Source organism: Pan troglodytes, chromosome 8 (genome assembly GCF_028858775.2).
Source record: "Pan troglodytes isolate AG18354 chromosome 8, NHGRI_mPanTro3-v2.0_pri, whole genome shotgun sequence".
In the NCBI taxonomy this organism is placed as follows: Eukaryota; Metazoa; Chordata; class Mammalia; order Primates; family Hominidae; genus Pan; species Pan troglodytes.
Window position 1 is genome coordinate 83,024,622 of NC_072406.2, and position 18,358 is coordinate 83,042,979.

General features: G+C 43.4%; 1 protein-coding gene across 12 annotated transcripts in view; it reads left to right on the forward strand.

The window, feature by feature from the left end:
- The first annotated feature begins 5,899 nt into the window (after nucleotides 1-5,899).
- SGPL1 (sphingosine-1-phosphate lyase 1) overlaps nucleotides 5,900-18,358 on the forward strand; it is a 64,196-nt gene continuing 51,737 nt past the window's right edge. For 2 of the 12 annotated variants that reach the window (XM_063781873.1, XM_063781878.1), the window contains exons 1-2: nucleotides 5,928-6,132; nucleotides 6,811-6,880. Coding sequence is in view for 4 of the 12 variants with exons in the window: in XM_001171432.8 (XP_001171432.3) it covers nucleotides 6,854-6,880 (27 nt within the window). In the remaining 8 variants the exon portion in view is untranslated. Of the gene's footprint in view, nucleotides 6,192-6,418; nucleotides 6,496-6,810; nucleotides 6,951-10,174; nucleotides 10,292-18,358 lie in introns of those variants that run through there. The other 10 variants (XM_063781874.1, XM_063781876.1, XM_001171432.8 and 7 more) reach the window with 10 other exon arrangements.

Sequence of the window (18,358 nt, forward strand, 5' to 3'; positions counted from 1 at the left end):
CTGCAGGAGGGCCCTGACATGTGGATTTTGAAAGGCTCCTTGGAGATGCTGACTATCCATGCTAGATGGGCACCTGGATGATGTTTAAGTCCCTTCTAGCTTGACAAATCCTCAGCTGTAGATATTAAAATGCTGCTTGTGCTGGAGTGTATCCCTGTCATCAGTCCACAAGAGAAGCTCTCACTGGGGCAGCTGGGCTCCCTAGAGAGCACCCTGGAAATTTAAAAAAAAAACAACTTTTGGTTGTCATAATGATGAGGCTGGTGCTTCTGGCATTCAGTGAGGGGAATACTGCAGTCCCTGGGGCAGAAATGAGGCCCATCATGACTTTTCTCTCTCCTCCAGGCGCTGCAGGCAGGGGCAACAGGCAGGTCCTTCTTTGTTCTTAGTGAGGGATGCATCCCATCACATTGAAGAATTGTCCTGAGTCCTGTACATCTTTTAAATGTACTGTCAGAATATTCATAGAGGTGAAAAGCTAGTTCATAGGCACATGAGCCATAATCAACTTCACTTTACATGTACGTTTAAAAAAAAAAAAACACCCTGGTGCAGTGGCTCATGTCTGTAATCCTGAAGCGGGTGGATCACCTAAGGTCAGGAGTTCGAGACCAGCCTGGCCAACATGGTGAAACCTTGTCTCTACTAAAAATACAAAAATTAGCCTGGTGTGGTGGCAGGCACCTGTAATCCCAGCTACTCGGGGGACTGGGGCAAGAGAATCGCTTGAACCGGGGAGACAGAGGTTGCAGTGAGCCGAGATTGTGCCACTGCACTCCAGCCTGGGCGACAGAGTGAGACTCTGTCTCAAACAACAACAGCAACAACAACAACAACAACAACAAAAAAGAACACATGATTTTATTGCACAACCTACCTGGAGTACAACTACCATGTTGAGAGCTCTGTGTAAATTGTCCTGCATTTTGTCTGAAATGTTATCGACCTTAAGCCACAGTTTGGTAAAATCACATCATCCATGGCAATGCTGCTCACATAGTAATTGAGTCACTAAGACACTACCTCTATACTGGTCTGCATCTGCAGCTTTCCTATCCATGATGATTGTATCTAATTCTATGAATAGCCTAATTTAGTCCTTATGTCAAAATGTCAAATATAAAGAAAGCAGTGACAGCACTATTCAATTAAATATTGCCTTCCTGTAATGCAAACATATCCATTGTAAGTCCATGCCTCTGCCAACTTCATGTATGATTTTATCATGACATTCCCTTTTAAAATTATAGTGCTATATTGATTTCAAGATAGTAAAAGAGAGTTACAAAACAATATTTGTTATAAACAGGGGTGTTGGATCTGGTTGGTTTAGGACTTACTGATCTACAAGCAATAAAATCTGCAGGAAAACAGTAGATCTGTAGCTCTCAGACAAGCCTTGCAAAGGCCTAGCATGCCCTAGAGAGGGCAAGGGGCATGTTGGAAGGACTAATCAACTTGTTAGGATCAGGTCCTGATGGGGATCAAAACCAGCCTACAGCAACAATGTGAGACGGCTAGGCTGGGCTTAGTCAATCTCACGGCTCAGATTGGAATCTTATTTGAGCACACCCTGGATGTATGCGGAGGGTGTTAGACCAATAATTCTTGGCCAGGCGCGGTGGCTCACACCTGTAATCCCAGCACTTTGGGAGGCTAAGGTGGGAGAATCACTTGAGCCCAGGAGCAGCCTAGGCAACATAGTGAGGCATTGTCTTTATAAATTAATAATAATAATAATAATAGTAATAATTATTGAGTGCTTATGGTGGATCAGGCCTCATCTGTGATGGGCACACACATACATCTCTTACAATTGCCACAGCGGTCTTAGGGTAGTTGTTAATTCTTGCTTTATAAAGGAGGAAGCCCAGGCTTGGACAGTTAAAACAACTTGCTGGAGGCCACACAATGATTCCTGGGTAGAAAGCTGTCTCCCTGCCTTCAAAGCTATTTTGAGGCCACACAATGATTCCTGGGTAGAGACCTGTCTCCCTGCCTTCAAAGCTATTTTGTCAAAGGAAGTTTATATTTATTCAGTGTTTGAGAAACAGCTGCTCTCAGTTTTTAATGTTTTGCTAGGAGTGACTGTGCAGCCTGGATAGCAACAATGGTGGGTGTATTAGTCCGTTTCACACTGCTATTAAGAACTTCCCTGAGACTGGGGCATTTATAAAGGAAAGAGGTTTAACTGACTCACAGTTCCACATGGCTTGGGGAGGGCTCAGAAGACTTACAATCATGGCGGATGGTGAAGGGGAAGTAAGCCCCTTCTTCACAAGGCAGCAGCAGAGAGAAGAACGAAGGAAGAACTTCCAGACACTCATAAAACCATCAAATCTCATGAGAATCACTCAGTGCCATGAGAACAGCATGGGGGAAACCACCCCCATGATCCAATCACCCTCCCTCCCTCGACACGTGGGAATTATGATTTGAGATGAGATTTGGGTGGGGACACAGAGTCAAACCCTATCAGTGGGCTTCTTTACGAAAGATGAGGTTTCCTTGGGAAATAACTCTTGGCTCTCTGAGGGCTTGGCCACTCTGACTTTGATCAAACTGGCAACTGGGGTATGTACCTGGGTGAGGTCAGGGGGCCCATGATAACTCGGTGACTTGCTGCCCCTTGCTCACTCCAGTTGGCAATGTCGGGGCATTTGGTCCCTGCTGTGGGGGCTCCCATGTCTGTCTGGCCCTTGGCCTCTCCTCCCCTGGTGGCCAGCTCTGCTGTGATCAGCTGAGCCTGCTGCTGGAGCTATGTGCTGGTTTCCTGCCTCTTCTTGGGCATTCTGGGCTCTAGGAACTGTTTGTTGGTTTCCTGTGGGCCATTCCTTTCCAGGATGGGCCTAGAGGCTGCAACCCTCCTAAGATCTGCCCACACCCCTGTCCTGAGGTGAGCTTCTCAAGAAGGTCCCCGGCTGAGCAAGGGGTGTCAGGAACAAGAATGGAGGCAGGAGAGTGTGTGCGCCTGCTTCTTAGAGTGGGAGTGTGCACTCATGCATGAGTGGGAGGCTGTCATTAACTTGGCCATGGATGGCTGCCATTTTAAGCAGAACCAGATTTGCTGGCATGAATTGTTTAAACGATGGCAGGCACAAGCACTGCAGGGAGATCCTCCCAGCCTAAATTAAAGAAGCCACAGAGGGAAAAAATCCCAGACCATCTTGCTCCACACCTCCCTCCCCCGTCCCAAGCCTTCCGTCATCTGCGGGAATTTCAGTGCCTCACTGACACCTGAATGACAATCTTTTGTCATCCTGGAAGGCACCATGATGGTACCAAAGGACAACTGGGGAGCATTGGTTCCCTCCCCAGCCCCAAACAAACACATTCTTCATCAGCCTCCTTAAGCCATCCTAAACAACCCACACGCTTAATACAACTATCGTGCCTTCTATCTGGGCAAAGTGCCATGTGTCTGTAGACACAGCTACTCAGGAGGCTGAGACAGGAGGATCGCTCGAGCCCAGGAGTTTGAGGCTGTAGTGAGCTATGATAACGGCTGTAAATAGCCACTACACTCCAGCCTGGGCAACATTATTGAGACCATGTTTCTAAATAAGCAAACAAAAATTGTGCTTTCTCTGCAAACAGAGTGTCTAGGGAAGTGCTTTTTACTTTCTTGTGCATTAAGATCATCTGGGGACCTTGTTAAGCTGTAGATTCTGATTCAGGAGGTCTGGAGTGGGGCCCCAAGAACCTGTATTTATAACAAGCTCTCAGGTAAAGCCAATGCTGCTCTCAGGGAAACCACACTTTCAGAATGGAAGTTCCAGATAGCCCTCCTCTGCCTCTGACCAGCCAGCTAAGTGCCTGCTAACATCATTCTGCTGTCAGAGGGAGTGTGGGGTAGGAGAGCAGGGTGGTCTGAAGTCTTTCTCTCTCTCTTTCTCTCTCTCTCTCTCTCTCTCTCACACACACACACACACACACACACACACACACACACACACACACACGGCTTCATCGGCTCAGAGAGTTGCAAACCCAGACCCATGTTCTAGGCTGGGCTCTGCCAGGAACTGCTAGGAGTCGCATCTCTCTCTGGACCTCAGTTTCTTCACGTGTATTTGTGTATTCTCTGGGGTGGAGCTGGCGAATAGCTGGAGACCCCTCTAGCTCTACCATTTTTTGATTCTAATTAACCAAAAAGCATATTCGAGGTCCCCCCTACAAATTCTGAACCCTTGGCTTCCCCTCCAAACTCCCACACAAACTCCACCCCATCCTGCCTGTTTGTCTTTGGGAGGATCATTTCCTTCTTTGGTCTTGGTGTCCTTGTTTACAGGTTGAGGGATGATAAGAGTCACCTGATCTGGGCAAGTCAGGCCATAAATAAGGCTTGTATGTAAAGGTGCCTAGCATAGTTTTTGGCAAAGCAAGGATCAGTCGATATGATTGAATTGGTTTGTGCATCTGGGAAGAATGAGCAGACTGCATACTGTGTGTTAGGCTGTAGGGAGGAATCAGACGTGACCCTGCCCTCTAGTCATCTGGGTGCACAGATTCTAGATTAAAGGATGTGGGGGTGGTAACTAACAAGGAGATGGAGAGGAGGTGTGCAGTTCCTGGGGGATCTGATGAAGAATTAAAGCAGAAGGGTAGGAGATGGAGAATTGGAAGGCATACCTGAAACCCTAAAGCAACTCTTGATGAGTAGGCATTGGCAGGAGGCCCCAGAACATTTTCTGACCCTTAAACACTGAGAATGCATGTCTGCTGGGGAACAGTAGTGAGGGGGCTAAGGGTATGGGGGTGTTCATGCCTGAGTCGGGGGCTCTGGATGGTAGAAATGTCTGGGAGTTCTGACGGAATGGGGGTGAGGAGGCCTAAAGATAACCTGTTCATAGTCTTTCAGGGCCTTAACCATTATGGCTGGGGAAGTGGGAAGTGCCGATGGGGTATGCAGAGGAGGGCAGCTGTGATAGTACATTTCATCCTGAAAGCACAACATGTGGATAATGACGGTAGTGATGATGCCCTAATTTTAGTGTCATGGCAACATTTTCCAAGGGGATGGAATTGGGTACCCTCATTAGTGTCATTTTTGTTTGAGAGATTTCAAGAGTCTATCTAGGTGTCATTTTAAAATCTATTGAAAAAAAATCTTGAATGCAGGTCACTGACCAGTTGGTTCCATGTAACTGCACTGCCTTCTGCTACCACTAAAGCAATGTTATGACAACATGGACAAGTCATGGGAAACCTATGTGAGACTTAGTTTTTTCTTTTTCTTTTTGGAGCTGGGGGTCTCACTATGTTGCTCAGGCTGATCTAGAGCTCCTGGGCTCAGACAACCCTCCCGCCTCAGCATCCCCAAGTGCCGGGATTACCGACGTAAGCCACTGCACCCAGTTGAGACTTAGTTTTTTCATCTGGAAATGAAGGCGACCTTTGTGATCCCAGTGGGCCCTTGCACTTGTGTATAAGGTGATTCCCAGCACTGCTCATGAAAGTAGTGATGGCAGAGTAGCCTCTGCTCTCCATTTTATTTTTGGGGTGGGGGGGGCAGTGGTGGAGGGGAGGATGAGGATGATATTTCCATTAAATAAGTTTCCTTGTTGCTTTTCTTCAGGCACCACTGACCTCGATGGAAAAATGAAGTCCCTGGCCCAGGAAAGAGACCCAACTCTGTGGCTGTTTTGGATTAGTTTGTACAATGCCCTGCAGACCTACTCTCTCAGGAGGCTCCAAGTGACCAAATGTGACCAGAAAGTTTTTTGTCCAAGGCAGTTTGGAAGAGAAGTTGGTGACCGTCGGGATACCACAGCCGCCCCAGGACGGCCTGGTTGAGACACTCACTGGAGGGTCTGGGTGCAGCCCGCTGCCTGGCCGGTAGGCGGCGCGCACAGGCCGTGGGGCCGGGGTCTGGGCGTGCGCGCGGCTGGTAGCAGCGGGGCCGCGCACGCCAGGGTCCGGGAGCCGGGCCGGTGCCCCCGGAGCCATTTCCGGGAGGGGCGAGGCCGGCGGCTGCCGGGCCTCCAATCTCGGCGGCGGCGGCGGCGGCGGCAACAGGGGAGCCTGGGTCTCGCGGCCTGCGAGTCCGTCGCGTGCTGAGGGAGACGCGGGAGGTGGAGCCGGCCGGGTGCTCGAGGGAAGGAGACTGGAAGCTGGTTCCGGCGTGAGGAGGTGGAGGGGCCGCCGCGGGCTCCGGGGGGCGGTGAGGGTCGGGACGGAGGCGCCGCGGGGTGAGGAGAGGACAGGGGCCGGGTGGGCCGAGGGCGGGCAGAGGCGGCGGGGCGGCTGCGGCCGGGGCGGGGGCGGGCTGAAGGCGTGGGCACCAGCCGCTGAGGTCCAAGCGAGTGGACGGCGGGCGGGCGCGGGGCCGCGGTGGGGCGGGTCTGGAGCCCACGCCTGCCGCGGGGTAGGCGTGGGCGGCCAGGATTTGCTGGTCCTCCGACGGGAGGGGTGACAACGAGAGCGAGGCCGTGCTGATTCTGAAGGGAGTGCGGAGGAGGCAGGACCCTGGTAGCCTCGGCACCTTCAGCCCGGGTTAGGTGGCCTGGGCTGGGCTCCCCACCCCGATCGCGCGCAGACGGGGCGTTTCCCCTAGTTTCCACCTGGGTGGAATGCTTTGTGGGAGTCTGGGTCTGGATTAGTTTCATCAGCTGTGGGAGGGAAACCTAGTTGCAGCAGGATTTTGATTCGCTGGTCTGGGGTGCTAGGGGTGGAGTGTGATATCTGGGAGTGAAATCTGAGCCTTCAAAGGAGGGAGAGAACCATAACTTGGCTGCTCTGGCGAATCTAGGCGGGCTGGCGAGACAGTTTAAAGCTCTAGAAGTAAACAAACCTGGTTCCCTTTTACAGAGTCTGAGAAAGGGGAGCGCGGAGAGGAGGCTGGAAGAGGAAGATGCCTAGCACAGACCTTCTGATGTTGGTGAGCCTTTTGCAGACATCCTCCTGGTTCCAAGGCACTTGTCTCCGTTTTTTTAGTCCAAAGGATCCCGGTGTGTAGATTTCACCTCTGATGCTTGCTTTTGGTAGCTGAGCGTTTTGCCACCTTTTATTTTGTTTTGTTTTGTTTTTTTGGAGACGGAGTCTCACTCTGTTGCCCAGACTGGGGTGCAGTGGCATGATCTCGGCTCACCGCCACCTCTGCCTCCTGGGTTCAAGCGATTCTCCTGCTTCAGCCTCCCGAGTAGCTGGGATTACAGGCGCACGCCACCACGCCCGGCTAATTTTTGTATTTTTAGTAGAGACGGGGTTCTCCATGTTGGCCAGGCTGGTCTTGAACTCCTGACCTGTGGTGATCCACCCGCTTTGGCCTCCCGAAGTGCTGGGATTCCAGGTGTGAGCCACCGCGCCTGGCCAACCACCTTTTATTTTGGATGAATGATCAGGATGAATAAATGGCTGAATTAAATATATCAATACAGTATATGTAGAACTTAAATTATTGAAGAATCTTTTTCAAAATTATTATTATTATTTTTAAATGAGACAAGGTCTTGCTATGTTCCTCAGACCGGAGTGCAGTGGCTATTTACAGGCATAATTGTAGCTCACTGTAGCCTGGAACTCCCACTTCAAGTGATCCTCTTGCTTCAGCCTCTGGAGTAGCTAGGACTAGGAGCACAAGTCACCTCTCCTGGCTTTCTTTTTCATAATTCTTGCAGTTTTAATCCCTCCCTTCCCGTACTACCAGAGCAGTTTTGAAACCTCTATTATTACGTTTTATCAGGGTCTGCCATATACTAGTTTATCTGAGTGTTTGTCTTCCAGATTAGAGTTATGGTTCCTCGGCAGGCAGATAATCATCTTCTTTGTTTAGAGATGAATAAACACCTAGCATGGTGCTCTGAATATAGTATGTGCTTAACAAATGCTTGTTGGATTGAACCAGTATGAATTTAAGTTCTTTTGTTGGACAGAGAGGTATGCCTGCTTTAGAGCTGTTTCCTCTCCTCCTGAGATCTTTCTGTGCTGTTTTACTGAGCAGGGAAGAATAGCGTTGCTAAATGCATGTTTACCAAAATGACATTTTATTTTTGGGACTTTTATGATTCCTTATGGACTTCTTAGTGTGAGAATTATGGAGAGTTTATAGCTTTGAAATGGTGGTATAGAAAAAGTGTCCGGGTTTAGTTTTTTTTGTTTCGTTTTGTTTTGTTTTGTTTGTTTGTTTTTGAGATGGAGTTTAGCTCTTGTCTCCCAGGCTGGAGTGCAATGGCACAATCTCCGCTCATTGCAACCTTTGCCTCCCGGGTTCAAGAGATTCTCCTGCCTCAGCCTCCCGGGTAGCTGGGATTATAGGTGCACACCACCATGCCTGGGTAATTTTTGTTTTTTAATAGAGATGGGGTTTCGCTGTGTTAGCCAGGCTGGTCTCAAACTCCTAACCTCAGGTGATCCACCTGCCTTGGTCTCCCAAAGTGCTGGGATTACTTACAGGCGTGAGCCGCCGTGTCCAGCAAAGTTTGTTTGTTTGTTTGTTTTTGTCACTTCTCTGAGTGCAAAATCAGTGCTTTAAAAACAATTCATTTCTCTCGCTTTATCTCACTATCCCAGAGGGTGGGTTGGCGTCACTGGGAAACTGGCAAAAACTGGTAGTGAGATTTCCTTATGCTGGGTGCTGACATCGTAGTGGCATAACCTGTAAGGTCTGCAGGGGGGATAAAGAAGAGAGAAACTAAGTTTTGATCCATTGTGATTTGAGGCAGGGAACTAGGATAATTTTAGGTTGTATGTGAGAGACATAGATGAATACTTAGGTTATCCACAGATCCCAATGAAAAGTTCATCTAAAATAGTATCTTGCCCCAAATTTCATGGATTTTTCAGTTTTAATTAATACCCTTATATAACTTAAAATTCTTATTCAAAGACCATTATGTTAGAAATACTGGAAACTATAAGTAAGCAAAAGGAAAGGGGATTTGTTAATCTCCCCTATCTCCTACATCCCCTTCATTCCCCGCTACCCCGTGCAGTAATTTATCACCCAGAAATAACCGCTGTGAGCATCTTGGATGGTTAATGCAGAGTGACTTGTAGCAATTGACAGTTTCTGTTTATCCTCTTACAGAAGGATATGTTTATGTAAATTATAGGTTCTTATATGTAAGATATTTCCCCATGCACAGAGATATGGTTATTACTTCTAGGGCCTATGCATTTACTTTAACAGAACAATGACTGCTTTTACTCGGAATATTAACTTTGGAATCAGTTTTCTTTTGAGGTATTTCTCTAGCTGTTGCCACCACCTTTCACCTCCTCACCTGTTAATTTAGAATGTTTAGGAGGGTTGCTTTGCTTGTTGCTGTAAGGAATTAATCCACATAGATGCGAGTGGCCCTAAGCAGTCATCACTTTCTGAAGACAACATACATGTTGCATGAAGTGCTTTCACTTGAAAAGTTGTCATTCATTCCTTGACTGTAATGTATAATACTATTTGGAACTAACTGGTAAAGAACCAATAACCATGGCTGGGTTTTCAGTAGCACACTAACCCATCATTCTATGAGGTGTTTCTCTAGCTACTTTATATGATATGTAAGACATGTTCTTGGCCCTCCACCTGGGAAGAAAGGACCTAAGTGAATAAAAAAATAACCTCAGTGCAGTGCAGCATCTCAGAATTAGAAATAGTCTTAGAAGTCATGGGATGCAGCTTTTTTTTTTTTTTTTTTTGAGACAAGGTCTCACTCTGATGCCCAGGCTGGAGTGCAGTGGCATGATCTCAGCTTACTGCATCCTCAATCTCTGAGGCTCAGATGATCCTTCCACCTCAGCCTCCTGAGTAGCTGGGACGACAGGCACATGCCACCACGCCCGGCTGATTTTTGTATTTTTTTTTTGTAGAGATGGTAGTTTGCCATGTTACCCAGGCTGGTATCTAACTCCTGGGCTCAAGGGATCCAACCGCCTGCCTTGGCCTCCCAAAGTGCTGGATTACAGGCATGAGCCACTGTACCTGGCCTGTGATGCAGCTTATATTATACATGAATCTGTTGAAGAGTATCTCTGATAAATGGATATCCAGTCTCCCATCTTTTCTGCTAATGGAATAAGTGAGCAAAAGCTAGGAAACAATACAAGGTGGATTCAGGAATAGTAATGTTAACTCTGATAGCTAACATTTATTGAGCATTTATTACATGTTAAGTGTAGGAATACTGTACTTATTTAATTTTCACAAAAACCTTTTGGTATCCTTCTTTTACAGATGAAAAACGAGGCTTATAGAGAGTAACCACAGCAGTTGAGTGGTGGAGCCAAGTTTGACCTCAGTTGGTCTGACTTCAGATCCCTCCCTCTTGCCTACTTTGTGTCCTTACCCCTGGTAAGGGTAGAGGTTGCTGACCATTGTGACTGATGGGAGAGGGTCTGTGTGGAGCAGATGGGATAGGATAGCTCCACCCTCTAGGGGGCACTTTGGGAATGGGGGACTGGGGGAGGAGGGAGTCTTTTTTCTTCTAGTGTAGTCTGAAAATACATGTTTTATTATTAAATTATTATTAAATCTTGTTTATTGGGTCAGGCGTGGTGGCTCATGCCTGTAATTCCAGCACTTTGGGAGGCTCAGGCGGGCAGAGTACTTGAGGCCAGGTGTTCTAGACCAGCGTGGTCAACATGGCGAAACTCTGTCTCTACTAAAAATACAAAAATTAGCTGGGCATGGTGGCGTACACTTGTATTCCCGGCTATTTAGGAGGCTGAGGCAAGAGAATTGCTTGAACCCGGGAGGTGGAGGTTGCAGTGAGCTGAAGCTGCACCATTACACTCCAGCCTGGGCGACAGAGCGAGACTGTCTCAAAAAAAAAAAATTTGTGTTTTATTTTCTTTTACGTCGCATTTAATGAATTATATTGAAATTTTAAAACTTGTGTCTGCAGGCATAGTGTTATAATCTTTAAATGCCATGTCAGAATAGCAAAAGAGATTACAGAATATTTGTTATAAAAAGAGGGCATTGGGTCATAGAGTTGAAGACTACTTTTGTGGACAGTATGCTGTGAGAGAAAACCTGGAGATGACCTGGAGTCCACATATAACAAGCCTTGAATCCAGACTGACAGGCTCGGGCTATCAGCCCTCAGTGTGTTCCTGCCCTCAATTTTGTTATCATTTGATTAGGATAGTTTGCTTGCCTTTTTCCATTTGCTCGTATGTGATGTGTCATAGACTGCAGTACTTTCCACCAGTGTCTCATAGAGAATAAAATGAGTATGTTCATCTGCTGAGAGTTGTGATGATGTCAGAGGGAATTCAAGTCAGACAGCTTTGTAGCAGCCTTTCTCCCCCTTGGCAACCATTCTTTTTATTCATACTCTCCTCCTTGGTGCTAGAGGGTGGTATCACTTTGCAAGTTGCCAAATATTTGTAGTTTTTAAGAAAAAGGTATTTTATAAAGCCAGTCTACCCCTTAGGTGGCTTTTTTCTTTTCTCATCAGAAAATGATGACTAAATTAGCTGATATTCATAGATGAATCAAGGTTAGCGTGTGCACCCTGGTAGTGCTAGGTGGGGTTTGAGTGATAATTGCTTATCTAGGGCAGTGGTTCTTGACCAGGGGCAATTTTGCCGTCTGGGTGACATTTGACAATGTCTAGAGACATTTTGGGTTGTTACACCTGAAGGGTTCTGCTGGCATCTAGTGGGTAGAGGCTAGGGATGCAACCAAACACCTTACAATGCACAGTTTCCTGCAAACAAGAATTATCTGGCCTAGAATGTCAATAGTGGTGAGGTTGAGAAACTGGTATGAAGTTTCTTACCATAGATACCTGGATATCTGTGTAGTCTATGCTTTCATATGGGTGGGGGAGTGATTCTCTTCTTGGAGGTTAACGTGTCTGTTATTGTCTCACTTGGGGTTATTTTGCCCATGGGTCAAGCCTTGCTGCTCAGGAATATATATTGGAGATGGTGCAGCATGATCTTTTATAGCAATGCAGAATTCTTAAGAAATGCTGTCCTTTGCAACATTTCTGCACCACTCTTTTCTTGATTTGCAAACAGCAAGCTTCCCTCAGTTTTGTTTTTTGGGTTCAAAAATTGAATCTTTCCAGGTCCTTGAGCGTCTTTATCTGTGACCCTTGAATCTTTTTCAGGGATGCTTTCTTTCTGAATCTCAAGTGGGATTTAAGCAATAAACTGAAAGATTGACCTTAGGAGCTCTGTTCTATTATTTGAGCCTTGTGTCTTGTTTGTAGGATTTGCTAGAAGAAGGGGAAAATTCATTGGGATTGTTGATAGGACATTAAAAAATTTGTTGACATTTGAGTGGCCATTGCAGGATGAACACTGTATTTGGCAATCTCCCAGTGTTATAGATGAAACAGAGCTGTAATAATTTCCACAGCCTTTGGTTTAAAGGAAAAGAGGGTTATAAACAGATAGAATCCAAATCCCAGTATTTGACTTAGCTTTTCAGTCTATGTGTCAGGAATTTTTAGTAATATTTATCTTCTTAATTAGGTTTTACCCAATCTAATATTATATACAGTTTGTGCACATTGGTGGCAGAATTGAGAATCAGCCTGGGTTTAAGAATTTCCATAGGGAATTGATGTGAATCAGTCTGTATGTGTAAATGTACAGAACCCAATTACTGAGATAAAAACCATGCTGTGGGGGAAGGGGAGATAGGGGCCCTCTGAGAAGATGGAATGGTGAAGGCTGCGAGTAGTTTGTGGATATATCAGTCATATCTTGGCATAATCCAACAGCATACTAAGGGATCAAGGGACTATTTTCAAGGCTGAGCAGGTTTAAGGAAAACATCTAGGTGAAACATCTAGGGGCTAGCTAGCAATAGGAGAGCCATTATCACTCTTTTTTTTTTTTGTCATGGCAATTTCACTGAAGCTTTTATTGCCTCTATTGGTAATATGACAGGGACTGTAAGAAACACAATTGAACTTACAGAGATATGCAGATGATATTCACTAAAGATAATCTTCATCTCAAGTATTTTTTATATGTGGGCACTTCTAATTTTATACATTTTTCTATTTAAAAAGCATTACATTTTAAAATTTGTACCTGTTTTGACATTTGGCAAAAAGGAAACTGTACCTATGGTTCAGTTTAAAACAAAGAATCAGCATGGGGAGTTTACCGGAATGAGGACTGAAACACTTAGGAGTTAAAGCAATTCAAGGGGCGTGTGTGTGTCTCTCCCTTTCTCCGTCAATCTCTCTCACTCTCTCTGGCTGTCTCACAGACACAGACTCAAACACACACAGCCATATGTGTAATCATTTTTTAGTACAAAATATTCCCTGTAGCCAGACATTTATCTTCAGAATAATCACACCACATTAAATCAGTCTTCTCTTTTCAGCCCTAGTAAAAGTTTTGTTTAATTCTAAGATGCCATCATAGTGAACAACCTTAACTTTTATCCTACATAATTATATTCAAAGCTTTATGTATTTTTGTTTATAATTACACAGTAATTATAAATGTTTAGTACCAACCTGATGACAAACACTATTTTGTTGAAAAGGTTTTGCATTTAAAAAGAAAAATATGTAAAATCCAAGGCACTAGGCCACGAACCAATATCAGACTTTTAAAGAAAACACTTTATATTGAAAAAAAAAAAAAAAAAAAAGCTAATGGGATCTCATTTCAAAACACAGCATGTGTGAATTAATCAATCTGAAACCAATAACCATAACTCAAAATCTTCAAGACAGGAAACAAAACAGTACATATATATAGATATATAGATATATATATCTTTTAAAAATTTTTCATAATTGAAGTTCCTCTTTATATTTACAAAAAAATCAGGAAATACTGAAAGCAGCAAGATTCTTCTTTTTCCTTTTTCTTTTAATAACCAATTCCAGTAGCCTGAATAGAAATTTTCAGATTTTTCTTTTGGTAAAACCGCATTCTTGAATTAAAGTTATGATTGGAATATTAATATGTCTATAGGGAAAGCTTTCTAGTCTGTTTCAAAATCATGTAAATAAAAAGCAGTTTTGATATGTCATTGTTTCTTAAAATAATTTCCATGTTTGCATAAAATGTACTGCTATTCTAAGTACATTCCTTTGTTAATATCAACCCTAGACCTTAGAGAGTGCCTGGATATATATCCCAAGCAGAATCTGTTCCTATCAAAAGACCATAATCATCGAACATTTGAAGTATTACATTTCTAGCCTGCCTTACGGAAATGTTTAAGAAAGCAAGAAACCCTTCTTCACATGTCAGTAAGTGAACAGGGAAATGACCATTTTCAGCATAAAAGCAGCTCATGGGTCTTGTAATGAAAAAAATACATACAAGATAGCATTCTGCTTTGATGAGAAAACTGAGCTAATCTGAGTGAAACAAAAACAGTAAAGAGACTAGAAGCCAGATTGGTATTTTGCATCATGTATGCTTGTTTGAAAATCTTTGCTCCTGAAGTAAATATTTGGCAACCACAGTGATTAGCAACCACAATTTCAACAAAATAATAAGTCATTGAAAATGGACTATTTGTCTGAAAGAGCAATACCTATATTATAAAGATTGAACTTCATGGCTCATTACAGCCATTTTCAAAATTTAACTGCAACTATCTTCTTATAAATTAAGAGAGTTTAATTTGTGTTCCATAGTGCGATGACAAAAAAAAAGTAAAAACAAAACAAAAAAACCCTCATGCCTAAATTTAGAATATTGTATTATGTAGCAATCCAAAACATTCAAAACAAATTAAATAGTTTAACTTATGTGACAGGCAGATAAGCATTTCAAAAGCATAATGAAGTCCAATTATGTAGTGCATAATGTAGACAGGAGAAGAATCTAACATTATGCAGACATTTTCTAAATAAAAGCTCCCTGTAGGACAGCTATATATAAACATGGGTAAGGTAAGCGCAGACTAGTTCTGTGGAACCTTTTGAAATCAAGAGTCTAAAACACAATACATTTTTCAGGTAGGCACCAAGTTATCCTAAAAAATTTTCATGTTGGTTATTCTGACATTGTTTTTTCTCTTTTTTTTTTTTTTTTTTGAGACAAGTCTTGCTCTGTCGCCCAGGCTAGAGTGCAGTGGCTCGATCTCGGCTCACTGCAACCTCCGCCTCCTGGGTTCAAGTGATTCTCCTGCCTCAGCCTCCCAAGTAGCTGGGATTACACTCTTAAGCCTGTGAGAGGGCAAGGAAGGGAGTAGTTTCTGGAACTTTGAGAGAGTTGAGATGAAGGAGAAGGTAACCTGTAGGAATGCCAGCCAGTGACCCAGTAGGAAAGGAATCAAGGGGAATAAATACTTCAAACTCTTTTCCTACCCTCTGATCTCCTGCTGTAGCCTCCCATTGGTCTAATACAACTGGAAACCAGAGGTTAAGGAGTCTGGTTGATTTAATTCAGAGGGTGGAATCCGGAGGCACATAGCCGAGCTGGAAAATGCTGGATGGAGGATCTGGAGGAGGAGATCATCTGGAGGGGAGAACACCCAGCATGCTGGAGTTGAGAGGTCTAGTTTGTCTTAAAAGGCACAAATGAGGAGATAATTCTTGAACAGAATCTTGAAGGTGGATAGGATATGGATTATAGAAAGGGAATGTTCCCACTGATTTTAACAGGATAGATTCAGAGGCACACAGTTGCCACAGCTTTGGCAAGCCCAAAGCTGCTTTGTTCCAGTAGTAGCCTTAGAATCTTAATTGCCTGGAGGGCCTTTAGAAGTACTGCAGTCCAGCTTTCTTGCTGCCTAGGAATCCCTCTACAATGCCCTGTCAGGAGTGAGTGCTACATACTTTCTCAGGGGGTTCTTTCCACTGTTGGACAGCTTTAATTTTTAGAAAATTTTTCATGTGTCCAGATCACTGAATGCATCAGCTAGAATTAGGTTTGAGTGTATATAACAGAAAAACCTAAAGTAATAGAGATTTTTTAAAAAGATATAAATATATTTCTTTAAGAGAAAACTGGCCTGGCGCGGTGGCTCACGCCTGTAATCCCAACACTTTGGGAGGCCGAAGTGGGCAGATCACTTGAAGCCAGAAGTCAAGATCAGCCTGGGCAATGTGGTGAAACCCCGTCTTTACTAAAAATACAAAAATTAGCCGGGTGTGGTGGTGGGTGCCTGTAATCCCAGCTACTCAGGAGGCTGAGGCATGAGAATCGCTTGAACCTGGGAGGTGGAGGTTGCAGTGAGCCGAGGTCACGCTACCGCACTCCAGCCTGGACGACAGAGTGAGACTCTCTCAAATTACAACACAATACAATACAATACAACACAACACAACAATACAATACAGTACTACAGTACAATACAATACAATGCAATGCCAATACAATTCCATTCCATTCCATTCATTCCCATTCCATTCCATGCCGATAAGGCCATTCCTGAGTCTTTGAGGTGCCAGGCTGCTTCTGTCTGTCATTCCGCTATCAGTAGTGCATCCCCTCCTGGGCCAGGGTAGCTGCCTGGGGTTCCACCTGTCAGGTTCATGTTTCATTCATGAAGAGGAAGAGGAAAGGGAAAAAGAAGGGCTTGCCCTCCATTTTAATTAAAAATTATTTTGGAATTTATTATACGTGCAGAAGAGTATAGAAAGCACATATCTACATTTTAATGAACAATAATAAAACAGCGATACCAGATTAGGATATAAACCATTTATCTCTAACTCTACGCTTCACCCTGTTACAGATATTTCTTCCCCTCTAGGGATAACCCCATCCTGACTTTTATAATTATTCCCTTGCCTTTTTAAAAATAGTTTTAACCACCTGTGTATGCATCCTAAGTTTAGTTTGTTTTTTTTAAACTTGATGTAAATGGATGCATATGTATTTTTATTTTTGTGATTTTCCTGTGTTGCTCAGTATTCATGCGATCCATGTTATTGCATGTAGTTTAAGTTCATTCATTTTTATTGCTGTATATATAGTATTTTATCGTGTGACTAAACTGCAGTTATTTATCCATTTGACTTATAATTCACATTTGGGTTGTTTCCAATTTGAGGCTTTTTCAAACATTGCTGTTATGAGCGTTCTTATATAACAAGTGATCACAAGTGCAAGAGTTTTTCTGGGATTTGTGCCTAGGAGTGGAATTGCTGATTGTAAAGGCGTACATGCCTAACTTCACTAGATATTGCTAAACTTTTCTAAAGAGGCCAATACAATTTATACCACTATCAACAATATATGAGAGTTATTTCCACCCAACTTGGCAAACCTGATATTTATAAAGCTTATTTTTTGACAATCTGGTAAGCAGATAAATGTAATTGTAATTTCCGTATGCATTTCCTGATAACTGATGTGGTTAAGTACCCTTTTCAATGTTTACCAACCACTTGGATTTTCTGTTTTGTGGCTGCCTCTTCAAGTCATATGCCTTATCAGTTATTTCTCCTTTTTAGTTCTATTATTAATAGATTTTGCTGTATATTTGCTGAGATTTTGTTACTAGGTGCATTCAGATTTAAAATTGTTACATCTTGTAAGTTGAGCTTTTCATATAATTTGCTTTTTGACATAATATAGCTACATCAGCTTTTTGTCATGAAATAGGAAACTTCAAATGTATGATAAATGAATGAGTTGCCTGTTAGTATAGGCAGAAACTGCAGAACAATCCTAGCCCATTATTCAGGCTTTATGTATCAGCGATTTGTTCCGTTATCCCATAAAGTGAATGAGTCATTTTTGAGTTTAGAAAAATCATAGGGCTTTTTTTTTGAGGTCCAATTTGCATACAGTAAAAGGCACAAATCTTAATTATCCAGGTCAGTAAATATTTATGTATGAATATACTTCCAGATCAAGATATTAAACATTTCCAGCACTCCAGCCAGCTTCTTAATGTCCCTCCCAGTTGATACCTACCAAAGGTTTTGCTTAGTTTTGCTGATTTTGAACTTTACATAAAGTGGAAACATACAGTATATTCTCTTTTGTGAGTGGCCTTTTTGCTCAACATTGTGTTTGTGAGATTCAGTCATGTTCTTAGGTAGCATTAGTTTTTCTTTCTTATTGCTGTGTAGTGTTACAATGTATAACTATATTATAACTTAATTTGTTCTGTAGTTGTAGAACATTTATGTTTCTAGTTTTTTGGCTATTGTGAATGACACTGCTGCCTTCTTGAACATGTCTTGGTAAACATAAAATGTAGAGTTGCTGTGTGGTAACGTGTACTGCCAAACAGATTTCCAAAGTGGTTGTACTAATTTACGCTACCAGAGTTTTAATATATAACTTCTTGATTTAGCTTTGGGCAGCAAATGTTAAATTTCTGTCATCTGCATACCACACATGGAGAAGAGCACTGAGAACTCTTTCCTGAAGTTGTATAGGCACTTTTATTTTATTTTTTATTTTTATTTTTTTCTGAGACAGGGTTTCACCCTGTTGCCCAGGCAGGAGTGCGGTGGTG